This window comes from Mus pahari, chromosome X, assembly GCF_900095145.1.
Source record: "Mus pahari chromosome X, PAHARI_EIJ_v1.1, whole genome shotgun sequence".
In the NCBI taxonomy this organism is placed as follows: Eukaryota; Metazoa; Chordata; class Mammalia; order Rodentia; family Muridae; genus Mus; species Mus pahari.
In genome coordinates this window covers 96,573,775-96,587,841 of record NC_034613.1, presented here as the reverse complement: position 1 = coordinate 96,587,841, position 14,067 = coordinate 96,573,775, and the positions used below count along the sequence as shown (strand labels likewise).

Below are 14,067 nucleotides of genomic sequence, written 5' to 3'. Positions count from 1 at the left end.
AGTGATTTTACCAGCTTGCAATCCTACCTGCAATGGAGGAGTGTTCCTCTTTCTCCATATCCTCACCAGCATCTGCTGTTGCCTGAGTTTTTGATCTTAGCCATTCTGAAATGTTCCTGTCCAAAGGAAAGACAGATACAAAAAATGAAACAGAGACTGAAGGAAAGGCCATCCAGATACCAGCCCACCTAGGGATCCATCCCATCTGCAGACACCAAACCCCCACATCTTAGCTGATGCTAAGAAATGCTTACTGATAGGAACCTGATGTGGCTGTTCCCAGAGAGATTCCACCAGCACCTGATGCAGATACTCACAGCCAACCATTGGACTGAGCCTGGAGACCCCAATATAAGAGCTAGGGGGAGGACTGAAGGAGATGAAGGGGATTGCAACCCCATAGGAAGAACAGTGTCATCTAATTGGATCCCTCAGAGCTCCCAGGGACTAAATCACCAACCAAAGAGTACATATGGAGGGACCCAAGGCTCCAGCTGCATATGTAACAGAGGATGGACTTATCCTCAATGGGAGGGAAAGGAGGCTTGATGCCCCAGTGTAGGGGAATGCTAGAGGGGGTGAGGTGGGAGTGGGTGAAGGAGCACCCTCATAGAGGGAAAGGGGAGGGGCGAGAGGGGATGGAATTGATAGATAGTGGAGGAGTAACTAGGAAGGGGATATCATTTGAAATGTAAATGAATAAAATGATTAATAAAAAAAGTTTAAACTCATATTTACTAAAGTAAAAGCATCATTCTTCATGCCTAAGCACCTGCGGAAACCTGGGAGTGTCTCACCTGGTCTGCTCCATTGTGTTGCTGCAGTTACATTATTTGAACAACCTTTATCATTGGCACTAGGAACAATACCTGATCTCAGAATAACAGATCTCAGTTTGCTACTAGCTCACAGAATATTGAACCATGCTTGGGAACTGGTTACCATCAGTCCTTATCTCTACAAATCCTGTTTCCTACCACCTCAAAACGTTCACTTTGTTCCCAAATGCACATTAATATGGCTTTACATAGCATATAGTATCTGCAACTAGAAGCAAGTGTATTATTGCTCATCTCATCTCCTTAGTATTGGAAGTCATGATTTTAGCCATTCTCATGACCCAGTGGCAGGAATCTCTTTCTAACAATATGAAAAAGAATAATCAAAAAACAAAACATACTGCTAGGAATTTCTTCCCATCACACATAGCAGTAGATAGCCTTGTTATGAGTGTATCTATAGGATGGAGCACAATATGTTAGCTAAAAACTGAAACTGAAAAATGAAAGAACTATCATATGTTTAGGAATTGGCATTTTTGGATCTGTAATCAAAATATTTGAAATCTGGGCCTCAAGAGATGTCTCAGTGGCCAAGAGTACTTATTCTCTTAGAGGATCCAAGTTGTTACCAGAACCCTTGATTTACAACTGTAATTCTAGCTCTGTGGAATATGAGACTCCTCTAGTTTCTCTGGGTACCTACACATCTGTGTACATATAACAAAAATAACAGCAGCAGCAAGAATAGCAACAATAAAATATTTTTAACGGATTTGAAAAGAAAATCTCTTACACTATCCATTGCAGCTTTTTTTTTGGAAATAGCTGAAATATGGTAACAACCTAAATTTTATTAAGGGATGAATAAATAGAGAAAATATGGTATTTCTGTGTATGTACACATAACATTTTACTATACATAGGTATGTTTATAGAATAGAATATTGTTCACGCCATATAAAAGGTAACTTTGCCACTTATAAGTGTATGAATAATAATGAAAAGTATCATGTTAAGTGAAGTAGGCTAGGCACAGAGTGACAAACACTGCATAATTTTACTTACATGAATGATTTTTTAAAAATAGTCAAATGTGCCAGGTATAATGGTTCATACCTTATAAACCCAGAATGCAGGAAACAATGCAAAGGGAATTAGGAGTTTCAGGCCAGCCTAGGATATCTATTAGGTTATGGTATCATTTCATATATATATATATATATATATATATATATATATATATATATATATATATATATATATACATATACATATACATATATACTGTGGCTGTCCTATAGTTTGCTATGCAGTTCAGGCTGCAACTCAGAGTGATTTTGTAATGATGGCATTACAATGTAAGCCATTGAACAGGGCTCTATATATGCATTTTAGTCCTAGACTGTTACTGAAAAATCTACTGCTAGTGGTTATGTTGTGTGTTAAAATTAATAAGTTTTTAGGTGAAGAAAGGGAAAACAGGAATTGATTTTATACTCTTTTATTTTTATTTTATTGTATTTCATATTAAGGGCTTGTTTGAGGGTAGCACACTGACAATACTTTTTTGTGTGTCACATTTAGGAAGCCCTGGACTTTTGGAATGCAACCGTTTGCACAAAATCAACAGAGTTATTGACAGTGCCCTTTACCTAAGCCAGAACTTTAGGCTTCAGTGTTTCCTAAAACGAAGTTGACCTGAGAGTCCAATAGAAAGACAAATTTGACTTCAATTGCAGTCTTCCTTAGGGGAGAATTCACCTTATCCTGTAAATGTCCACTCACTCTGTTCCCTCTCTAAATGGGTCTTCGCAATTTTAATGCTAATTGATTTTTATTACCTTATTTATTTTCTTAGTTAAAATATGCTCTTAGGAGCTTTAAAAAGAACTGCGCTTCTTTCAGAAGCTTCTACTTAATAGGCATTGTCATAATAGGTCGCCTTTAGCATTGCTAATGCTTAGACCCCAGCACATTTCTAGCAAATAAAATCAGGTTTTATTTAGTTCAATTTAAAGAATGAATCAGCTTTCGATGTCCTCTAAATGAATTACAAATTAATTGGCTGAGCGTGTTCAGTGTTCTGTTCATTACTTCTTCCATTCTGACAGTAATGTAGGTTAACTCGCACTAGAGAATTTGGTGCAATGGAAATTCATGGGAATATTCATGACAGCAGTTGCAATGAATTATTTGAACCTTCCTAGAATCTTCTACAATTGATTTTATCCTGGGTTTTGAGAATTTTAATTCCACAACTGTTGTGCAATCAATGTAGAACAAATAAGAGATGTGATTTTTTTTATGTTGCAAATAACTTACCATTAGACCCCTTTGATGAGGAAAAAAAACTTTAAATGGCATGTTTAGATTCATTCATTGAAAACATATGATTTAATAATAGTACTTACAATAAATATTTTTAAGTAAGGAGAAACAGATTGAACTAGTAATCATTTTCAAGTTTTATTTTTTGATTGTATGTATGTGTGTGCACCTGGACATATGTTTGTGCACCACCTGTTTGCAGTTGCCTATGGAGACCAGAACATGTGGTCAGGTCCTGTGGAAGTATAGTGATAGGCAGTTATGAGCCATCCAGCATCAGTGCTAGGAATCACATTTTGAGTCTCTGAAAGAACAGTTTGTTCTTAACTTTTGAGCCATCTTTCTATCCCTTTGTAATTGAATTTATTCATATACATGTTCAGAGAGAGAGAGAGAAGAAGAGGAAGAGGAAGAGATGGGGGGGAGACACACATGAAAACAGAGAGGTGGAGACAGAGACAGAAAGAGGAAAGTCTCACTGAACCTGAAACTTGCCATTTTGCCTAGATTGGCTGGGTAATAAACACCAGGAATCCAGTTAGCTCCACTTCCCAGTACTGGGGTTATAGGCATACTTGGTACACACTACTTTTATGTGGGAGCAGGTGATTTGAGCTCAGGTCCTCCTGCTTACATAGCAAGTGCTTTTGCTCACTGTACCATCTCCCTGGCCCTTGTACATATTTTATTTCCTACTTCTGAGTCTGATTTAGGAGGACCTCCATATTAAATTGCAGTTAGAAATAATACATTTCAAGAGGAGTATATATGTAGGAAGTATTTGAAAGACATTCTTAGTGTAGAACTAAATAAACTTCATCTTAGACAAAGGGAAGCACTGGAACCTGTACTTCATTGCTTTTCCTGTGGAGATGTGAACAAATATCTATTCCCTCCAAGTCCAGCAACAAAGACAGAACAAAGGCAAGATTCCATTCAAATCCAGCCTGCAGAACAAAGTGGGTTTATTGGGTTTACTTACTAGATAGAGCACGATGACTCAAAAACACCTGTGTAACACAAGAGGCCCATCCCAACATACGTGACACCAAACTCACTGAGCTGCCTCATATTTTAGTACTTCTGAAGGCCACTTGCAGTAAGGAGGCATGGGGGAGTACTGGTTACATTCCCAGTTGAAGTCCTTATACCCTTCCAACTGCCCTACTATAGACTATTGACAACTCCACTACTACTGGCCAAGCCCTGACTATTAAAATACTTTGTTTATTTCCTTGCCTGATGAAGGAGTCAGGGTTATCTCTGCTCTATGTTGGTAATGAAAGAAGTCATGTTTTGCTCAGATGAAGTAACTATACTAAAACAACCACATACCCCAAACATCATGATTTGCAGTCGTTTTAAAAGCACTCTTATAGCCTCCTCTTTAAGTGTTTCTCTCATGTATCTGTCTGTCTATCTATCTATCTATCTATCTATCTATCTATCTATCTATCTATCTATCTATCTATCTATCTATCTATCTCTGCCTTCCTTCATACTTCCCTCCCTTCATTTCTTGACCTGTCAATCTACCCAATTCCCTGTTTCTTCTCTCCACTGCATCCCACCTTCTCTCTCCCTACCTTCTACCTCTCATTCCCCTTTTATTTCTCCTTTATCTTATCACACAAACATGGATACACACAGATTTTCAATATATAATATATATAATTGTATATGTAAGGCCCATTTTAAGTTTTTTCAGCTTTTCATAATATAATTTGGGTTTATCGTAGGATAAAGCTCACAGAAAAAGAATTAGAGATATTTCTGTTTCTACCTCTGCATTGGACCCTTTGTGACCTACTGAACAAGTTCTTTGGCCTTTCTTTTCCTGATACCTTATCAGCAAAATGATCATCATTTTTCTATCAGTTTTCTAGTTTACATTCCAGGGACAGCTCTGAGACTCATTGAATTAAACAATATATAAAGCATGTACTATATTGGTTTTTTTTTAAAAGCCTAAGAACAAAAATGGTTAGGTTTATTGGAAACTTTTGGAAACTATAACTATGATTCATTTTTCATAATTACAATGCCCTACATTTTACTAATTTGTCTTTTACATTCATCATGTTTCCAAGGGTCCTTAAGTTCGTAAACCTGATGCATTGTAAAAGAATTAAGTAATAAATTAGTAAAGCAAATGGATTTGTTTGCAGTTTGGCCAAACTGGGAAGAAAAAAGAGATTTATAGTTTCTCTCTACATTTTCTATTGCAGTGTTAGAATTTTATAGAAAAGATGAAGTAAGCTATGAAACTTATATTGGTTAATTTAAGTTGTCAGAATTGTGTGAAATGTCTTCTTGGGAAGCAAATGTTTTGGGGGCCTTTAGAGTTTTTCTCTACCTGAAAGACAACTTTAGATTAACACCAAAGGGCAGGCAACACAATGATGTTAGGCTATCTTTGGTGTGTGTGTGCGTGTGTGTGTGTGTGTGTGTGTGTGTGTGTGTGTGTGCGCGTATGTGTGTCTGTCTGTCCATGTGTTTCTGTATGTATGTTTCTATATGTTTACATAATTATATATGTATAAATTTTCACATTGTGTGTAGAGCAGGGTACCGTCACCAGGAATAATATAGACTTCCTTTGAGACAGGGTCTCAAATTGGCTTGCAGTTCAATAGTTAGGCTAGGATTGGCTGACCATTAAGACCCAGAAAGTCTTCTGTCTGTGTCTCACTAACACTGGGTTTATAAGAGCACATCATCCTTTTGGGTTTTTATGAGTGTCTAGGACTCAAAGCCAACCATTTTCTTGCATGCAAAGCAAGCACTTCATTGAGTGAGCTGTTCTCCGCAGCCTCTGTCTTTGTTAATTTTGTATAATATATGAGTGGGAATGTGTGCATTATAAGTAAAAGTTTGAAAGAATATAAATTAAAATGTTGTGTTATTCCAGGTTGTTAATTTAAATCATCTTCTTGTTTATCTGTTTGCTATAATGAAAATGTTTGCAGAGTGAAGTGCATTGCATTTCTGTCACTTAAAAGCAATTCTACTCCTTTCGTCCTAGCATACTTATTATGGAAATTTAAAACAATGAAAATGTATATTTTAATAATGAAGAAATATGGCAAAACTTGTAAAATTTATCTGTTATATTTGCTGGACACTTGGGTTCATAACCTCAGAGTCTCAGATTGCCTGGATTTTAGACAATCTAAGAAACAGAAATTAGTCAAAGCGAATGGATTTATTTACGTTCTGGCCAAAGTGTGGGGAGCATCTAATTTCCTCTCCACCATGCATGTAGGCATCTCATTATTTATAGAAAGCCAGGAGGCAAGGCTAGAGCATACACAGTTTAACTGTGAGATAGACCAATGGTCCTATTTTGGGAACAAGGAGACCTGGGTCCTAAGTTTTCTCTGAGAAAGTGTTTTTTGTTGTTGTTTTGTTTGTTTAATTTATATCCAGATAGAGAAATATGAGATCTTAAAGACCCACTACTTTGAAAGAGAAAATAATATTGTTGAATATAAGACTCTATATAACCCATTCTGGGCTTGATAAGAATTCTGTGTTATAAGTCTGTTATTGCCTTGAGAGGTGCAGAATATCAGCATTTTGTACCTTTGCTTAGGAGGTCAGTTTGAACTCCTGACACCTGTGTTCCCTTTAAACATGCTAATTTTTGCAAGTTTAAAAAAAAAATTTAGTCTGATAGCTGAAAGAAGAGGCACAAGTGTCTCTTAGAATATCTCTGGATCATTGTCACAATGTTATATATTAAACTTAGCTTGCTACATCCTACCCTGTTTACCTTCTTGTATTAAAATGTAAATATATTTTCTAGCTACAGGACCGCACTCAATTCAGTGACCGAGACTTGGCTACTCTTAAGAAGTACTGGGACAATGGTATGACCAGCCTGGGCTCTGTATGTAGAGAGAAGATCGAAGCTGTTGCAACTGAATTAAATGTCGACTGTGAAATAGTTCGGGTAAGACATGTTCAGTAATTTTCATGCTTTAGTTAATGAACAACAAAAATGAGAGATTGAAACTAGCAGCATGGGGTACAGCAAACAATATCATTAATGACATGAAAAGACCTGCATAGTGGGAGAAATTTTTTTCTTTTAGATTTTCTATTTATTTATTTATCCATCCATTCATTTATTCATTCACTTTACATCATAATATCACCCCCTCCTCCTCCCAGTCCCCCCGCACAGCCCCTCTACTCATTACCCCCTCTCCTCCACCTATTCTCCCCTCTCCTCCTCTGAGAAGGAAGAGCCCCTCCCCATTATTACCCCACCCTGACACATCCAGTCACTACAGGACTAGACACATCCTCTCCCACTGAGGCCAGACAAGGGGACCAAGCTGCACATCTGCTGCATATGTGCCAGGTTCAGCCCATGTATAGTCTTTAGTTGGTGTTTAGTTCTAGGAGCTCCCTAAGGTAGAGGTTAGTTGACTCTGCTGGACTTTTTATGGAGTTTCTATCCTCTTCAGTTCCCCCAGTCGTTCCTCCAACATTTCTACAAAACTGAGTATCTAATGTTTGGGTGTGAGTTTCTGTTCCCATCAGCTGCTGGGTGGAGCCTCTCAGAGGACAGTTATGCTAGGATTCTCTCTATAAGCATAACAGAGTATCATAGTGTCATAAATTGGTTCTTGTCCATGAGGTAGGTCTCAATTTGTGCCAGTCATTGGTTTTCCATTCCCTCAGGCTCTGCTCCATCTCTGTCTCTGCATATCTTGTAGGCAGAACACATTTTGGGTCTAAGGTTTTGTGGGTAGGAAGGTGTCCTTATATCTCTACTGGGAGTTCTGCCTGGCTACAGAGGGTGGCCACTTCAGGATCCATATCTCTGACTGCTAGGAGTCTCAGCTAGTGTCACCTCATAGACATCCCCCTCCACCCCTGTCCATTACCAATTTCTAGTCTCTCTCCACTGCTTTCCCTATATCTGATCCACCCATCCTGTTTCCCTCCTCATCTCCTCTCCCCCTGAGTTCCCTCCATCCATCCACCTCCGATTTCTATTTTCTTTCCTCCTCTGAGAAAGATTCAAGCATCTTCCTTTGGTTTGTTATTTGGCTTCTTTGGGTCTGTGAATTGCAGTGTGGTTATCCTGCACTTTAATGCTAATATTCCACTTAATCAATCAGTATTTATTCAGGATGATATTTTCTAGTCTATCCATTTGCTTGCAAATTTCATGGAGTCTTTGTTTCTAATAGCTGATAGTATTCCATTGTATAAATAAATCATATTTTCTTTATCCATTCTTCAGTTAGAGACATATGGGTTGTTTCCAGTTTCTGGCTATAATAAATAAGGCTGCAATGAACATAACTGGGCAAGTGTCTTTGTGGAATGGTAGAGCATCTTTTGGGTATATGCCCAGGAGTGATATAGCTGGATCTTGAGGTGGAACTATTTCCTATTTTCTCAGAAACCGCCAAATTGATTGACAGAGTAGTTTGCACTCCCGTCAGCTTGGAGGAGTGTTCCCCTTACCAATGGGAAACATGTTTTTAAAAATTATGTATCAGATAAGTAAATTATATCTAGTGTGTAAATAACACAACTGAATGATTAAAAAAAGCAAAACATTTTTAATTGTAAAAGGTATATATAAACATTTCTCTGAAGTATCTCATGTACCCTTAATAAACAATAAATAAAAATAATTGTATTGATCAATTATAGGGACAATCAGTTTATATTCCACTTGAAAGACATTTATAGGAGGTTGAGATAATTGGGGCATTGTAAATATTTAATAATGTTTCTTTAAGAGACAAATGCCCCCCCCCCTTAACTTAACCATTTGCTAGTTTCTTTGGTATAAAGATTTCTACCATTGGGTTTCCAAAGTCTCATTCAACTCAGAGGAAGAAATGATAGCATTGGGCATTGTGCAAAGTTATTGCGTGGTTTCATCCATACTTGAGGATCATCTCAAAAGACCAAGAGGGAGGTACTAATAAAGAACAAGTAGCAAACTATAAAACTCTTCCAGATGAAATAACATTTTTTTTCAAACACATAAAGAGAAGACGAAGGGCAAAGGTTTTTCAAATCCTACTCTAAAAACACTTACTGTCCTAGCCAGTGCTTTCCTTCTTGTTGTGATCCAGATGTAAAACCAATTTTCATCCTGTGTTTGCCAAGTATGCTGCTGTGCAAGAGTGTATGCTTTCAATAAGAAAGAAATGTATCAGACACATCCTGTTCTAAAGGAGTTTCAAGTATATAGCAAGAGAAATGATACAAAAAATGACTGGAAACTCTTTTTAACATTATTTCTTATTATTTTATTTGTTCATTAATTTATTTATTCCCTTTATATCCTGATTGAAGCCCCCTCCCACTTTCCCCAATACACACAGCCCCTCTCCCACCCCATCCCTTTCTCCTCTGAGAATGGGAGGCCCTCCTGGGTACCAACAAACCCTAGCATACATCAAGTCTCTACAGAATTGGGCATTTCCTCTCTCACTAAGGACAGACAAGGCAGCCCAGTTAGGGGAACAGGATGATCCACAGGAAGATATCAGAGTCAGGGACAGCCCCTGCTCCAGTTGTTGGAGGACCAACATGAAAACTACGCTGTACTTCTGCTACATATGTGTGGGGCAGGGGACGCTAGGTCCAGCCCATGCTTGCTCTTTAGTTGGTGGTTCAGTCTCTGCGAGCCCTCAAGGGTCCAGGTTAGTTGACCCTGTTGGCCTTCCTGTGGAGTCTCAATCCTTCCACCTCAACTCTTTCATAAGACTCCCAACGCTCCATCTAATGTTTGGCTGTGACTCTCTGCAACTCTTTCCATTGGCTCCTGGGTGGAGCCTCTCAGAAAACAGTTATGCTAGGCTCCTGTCTGCAAACATAACAGAGTACCATTAATAGTGTCAGGAATTGGTTCTTGCCCATAGGGTGGGTCTCAAGTTGGGCCAGTCGTTGGTTGACCATTCCCTCAGTTTCTACTCCATTTTTGTCCCTGCATATCTTATAGGAAAGATACATTTTGGGTCAAATGTTTTGTAGGTGGGTTAATGTCCTTATTCCTCCACTGGGAGTCCTGCCTGGCTACTCAGGAGGTGGCCACTTCAGGTTCCATATTCCCCACTGCTAGAAGTCCTAGCTAGAGTCAAGTTTACAGATTCCATGGAGCATCCCCTGTCCAGGGTCTTTGGCAAATCTTAGAGAGATTTGCTCCCCCCTCCCCCAACTGCCAATTTCTGTTCTCTCTTCTCTGGTTTAATGTGGGATTGTAACGTGGAAAGCCTAAGCAAAGTTGAATAGGGAAATATGGAGCTTGTGTTTTTATCATTTTGAATTTTATTTGTAAGAATCAAACCTACTTCCTTGAGTAAGGTGCTTGCTTGCTTTGCAAGCCATAACCTAGTTTTGAGCCTCATTTTCCATGGTAGAAGAAGAAAACAAATTAGCACCTGGAAGTTCTCTGTTTTTCACATGCACACTGTGGCATGTATGTACCTGAGCATCAACACACACACACACACACACACACACTAAAACAACTAAATAATTTCATTGAAATAGAATAACATCACTTTACCCCTTCGCTTTCTTCCATTCATCCCTTCCCAGTTATTCTTCCATGTACTCTCCAAGTGAGTAGCCTCTTTTTCTTTGTCATTGTTACACAGACATACACACATACACACGGGGTGGGGATACTTTTGTTTTTGGTACTTGCTACTAATTTTTCCTCAAACCTATACAAATATAAATACAGCTTGCTGAGTCCATTGTTGTTTGTATATGATTTCAGGGCTGATCATTCTGCATTAGACAACCAACAAGGTGGGTGGCAATTCTTAGGATAGGCTAATTTTCCTTCTCCCCAGAGTCATTGGTTACTGGTTGGGATCCCACAAAATTCTTTCCATTCCATGATGATATTCCCATTGATTTTATCATTGTTCCAGTCTCGTTTATATAGCTGTTTCATAGCTAGATTGTTTCTGGCTCTTACAGTGTTCCCGCCCTATCTTCCTTGATATTCCTTGAGGCAGACAGAGGAATTGTGATGCAGATGTATCTTCTGGGGCTGAGTTCCCCACAGTTTGTTGATCTCTGCATTGTGTCCAGATATGGTTTTCAGCAATGGTCTCCACTTGCTGTAAGGAAGGGCTTCTTTGGTAGCCACACTTATCTCTGGGCAAAAGGATAAGTTTTAGAATGTAGTAAAGAATTATGCTGGTCTAGCACAGTGGCAGAAATCGATTCTTTTCTAAGGTCCATGACTTCACTAGCCCTTGGAAACTTGCTAGGTATCCAGTACCGGGTATGATTTCCTTCCTGTTGAATGGGTCTTAAGTCTAATTAGACAACTCTTGGCTGCCACTGACATGGGAAGGCCTCTTATTGTACCTTGCTATTATGATACTTATTATGATTCACAGATGATGCAGGTGGATAGGGACTGTTATCCACTTCTCTCCCTTGGAAATTTGTATAGGATGCTCTAAAATAATGGAAACTAGAGGCTTTAAGGTCAGATCCAGTTCGAACCACCTGAGGCTGTGCCTGCCCTAAGTGTTTGATGTCTTTAGCAACAGGGATTCACCCCAAGAGGCTACTTTAAAAAAATCTATATTGTTTTGGCAGCTATGAGAACTACTCTCATCAACCATTCAAAAGGAAGCTTTTGTGCTGCTACTAGAGTTTTTATTAAGCAATGGTTCCTGTGGGGAGCATTGTCAGGCCAATTGTTGTGGGGCAGTGGACAGTGACAAGGGCCTGGTGCCTGGGAGCAGGGTCTCTGGGGCTTCTAACCTTAGCTCAACCGAGGACCAGGCTAACAAGTTCTGTAGAATTTGTTAGAAAAACTCTCCCTACTCCTCCCCTCCTACCTTTTTCAGAAGCTAGAGCCAAACAATTTTTTACTCAATTAGATAGTCTCTTTGGTATTTACTGCCATGTGTGAATGATGTCCTACATTTATTAGAATTAGCTGTGAGTTACAGAAAGATTCAAAATAACAACGGTTTAGACAAACCTCTACAGTTCTGTCCAGCTGATACACTGTCTACAGCTAGTGCAAAACTCCTAGGGTAGCCTTAGTGATTTTTCTGCCACTAATGTGGTTCAAGGCCTCTTCAAGATCCATTATGGTGGCATATATATAACTCCATGATGTACAAAAGAGAGAAGAGAAAATATCAAGGGTATATACCAATTATCTTTCAAAAAAAACTGGAGAAACTATCATTAAACACTTTCACTTCCATCAAATTGGCTAAAGTTTAGTCACATGGTCATAATCTCAGTGCAAGGGAACCTACAAATAGAGTTTTACTATGTCAATCTTGTGTTCAGCTAAACCTGCTATTACTTTTGAAAAAAGAAGAACAAATATAAGGCATATCTAGCTAAACCTCACAAACCTGTTTGTTTTGCTACTTCATTTTTTCCATGCTAACCAGTGTCTATTACATTTTTTGCTGTATGTTTCAGGGCCTTAAAAATCTTCTGACATTGTTTCATTAATCATTTCTTTCACTTCTCTTCAGTTTTCTTCCCTCTTGTCCTCTCTTAGTATTCGTTAGTGTAATATTCAATATTAATATTGAGTGGTTGGGGTGATCTGACCTGAGAAACCAAAGGTGATTTCAGCCAACTTGGTCAGCTATGCAGGTTTCTTTCCTGCCTTACAACTTTGAATGTATTCCTCTTGAAACAGAGGCTTGGTTAAAGACACCAGCCATTCTCAACAGAGATAGACCATTCTTTTGTGAAAGCTAGAAAATAGTGGCATTGCCCTGCTAGAATCCCCAAACTTATAAAATACAAATATGATTATAATGTAAATACTTGATACCTGTGAGTTATGTGGTGCAATATTGATTTTCATTATGTATTATATAGTTTATTCCTTTGGAACTTATAATTTATGTAGTTTTCGCTTTTTTTTCTTTTTTTTTAATTGGAAATTTTCTTTATTTATATTTCAAATGTTATACCCTTTCCTGGTTTCCCCTTTGAAAAACACCCTCCCCCATCCCCTCCTCCCTCCCCTTGCTCACCAACCCCTTCCACCCCCGCACCCCTTTCTTGGCCCCGGCATTACCCCATACTGGGGCATAGAGCCTTCATAGGACAAAGGGATACTCCTCCCTTTGATGACCAACTAGACCATCCTCTGCTGCATATGCAGCTGGAGCAATGAGTCCCACCATGTGTGCTCTTAGGTTGGTGGTTTAGTCACTGGGAGTTCTGGGGGTACTTGCTAATTCATATTATTGTTCCTCCTATGTGGCAGCAAACCCCTTCAGCTCCTTGGGTCCTTTCTCCAGCTCCTTCATTGGGGATCCTATGCTCAGTCTAATGGATGACTGTGAGTATCCACCTCTGTATCTGTGAGGCACTGACAGAGCCTCTCAGGAGAGAGCTATATCAGGTTCCTATTAGCAAGCTCTTATTGGCATCCACAACAGTATCTGGGTTTGGTGATTGTAAATGGGATGGATCCCCAGGTGAGTTAGTCTCTAGATGGTCATTCCTTCAGTCTCTACTCCACACTTTGTCTCTGTAACTACATCTCTGAGTGTTTTGTTCCCCGCTTTTAAGATGGATAGAAGTATCCACAGTATGGTCTTCCTTCTTCTTGAGTTTCATGTAGTTTGTGAATTGTATCTTGGGTATTCCAAGCCTCATTTTGGCTAATATCTACTTAGTGAGTGCATGCCATGTGTGTTCTTTTGTGATTGGGTTATCTCACTCAGGATGATATTTTCTAGTTCCATACATTTGCATAAGATTTTCATGAATTCATTGTTTTTAATAGCTGAGTAGTACTCCATTGTGTAAATGTACCACAGTTTCTGTATCCATTCCTCTGTTGAGGGACATCTGGGTTCTTTCCAGCTTCTGGCTATTATAAATAAGGCTGCTATGAACATAGTGGAGCATGTGTCCTTATTACATGTTAGAGCATCTTCTGGGTATATGCCCAGGAGTA

General features: G+C 38.9%; 1 protein-coding gene across 2 annotated transcripts in view; it reads left to right on the top strand.

The window, feature by feature from the left end:
- The window catches only part of Hdx (highly divergent homeobox), a 115,133-nt gene that overhangs the window by 63,197 nt on the left and 37,869 nt on the right, over positions 1-14,067 (top strand). For both annotated transcript variants that reach the window (XM_021188213.2, XM_021188212.2), the window contains one exon: positions 6,919-7,065. In XM_021188213.2, coding sequence (XP_021043872.1) covers positions 6,919-7,065 — 147 coding nt within the window. The remainder of the gene's footprint in view (positions 1-6,918; positions 7,066-14,067) is intronic.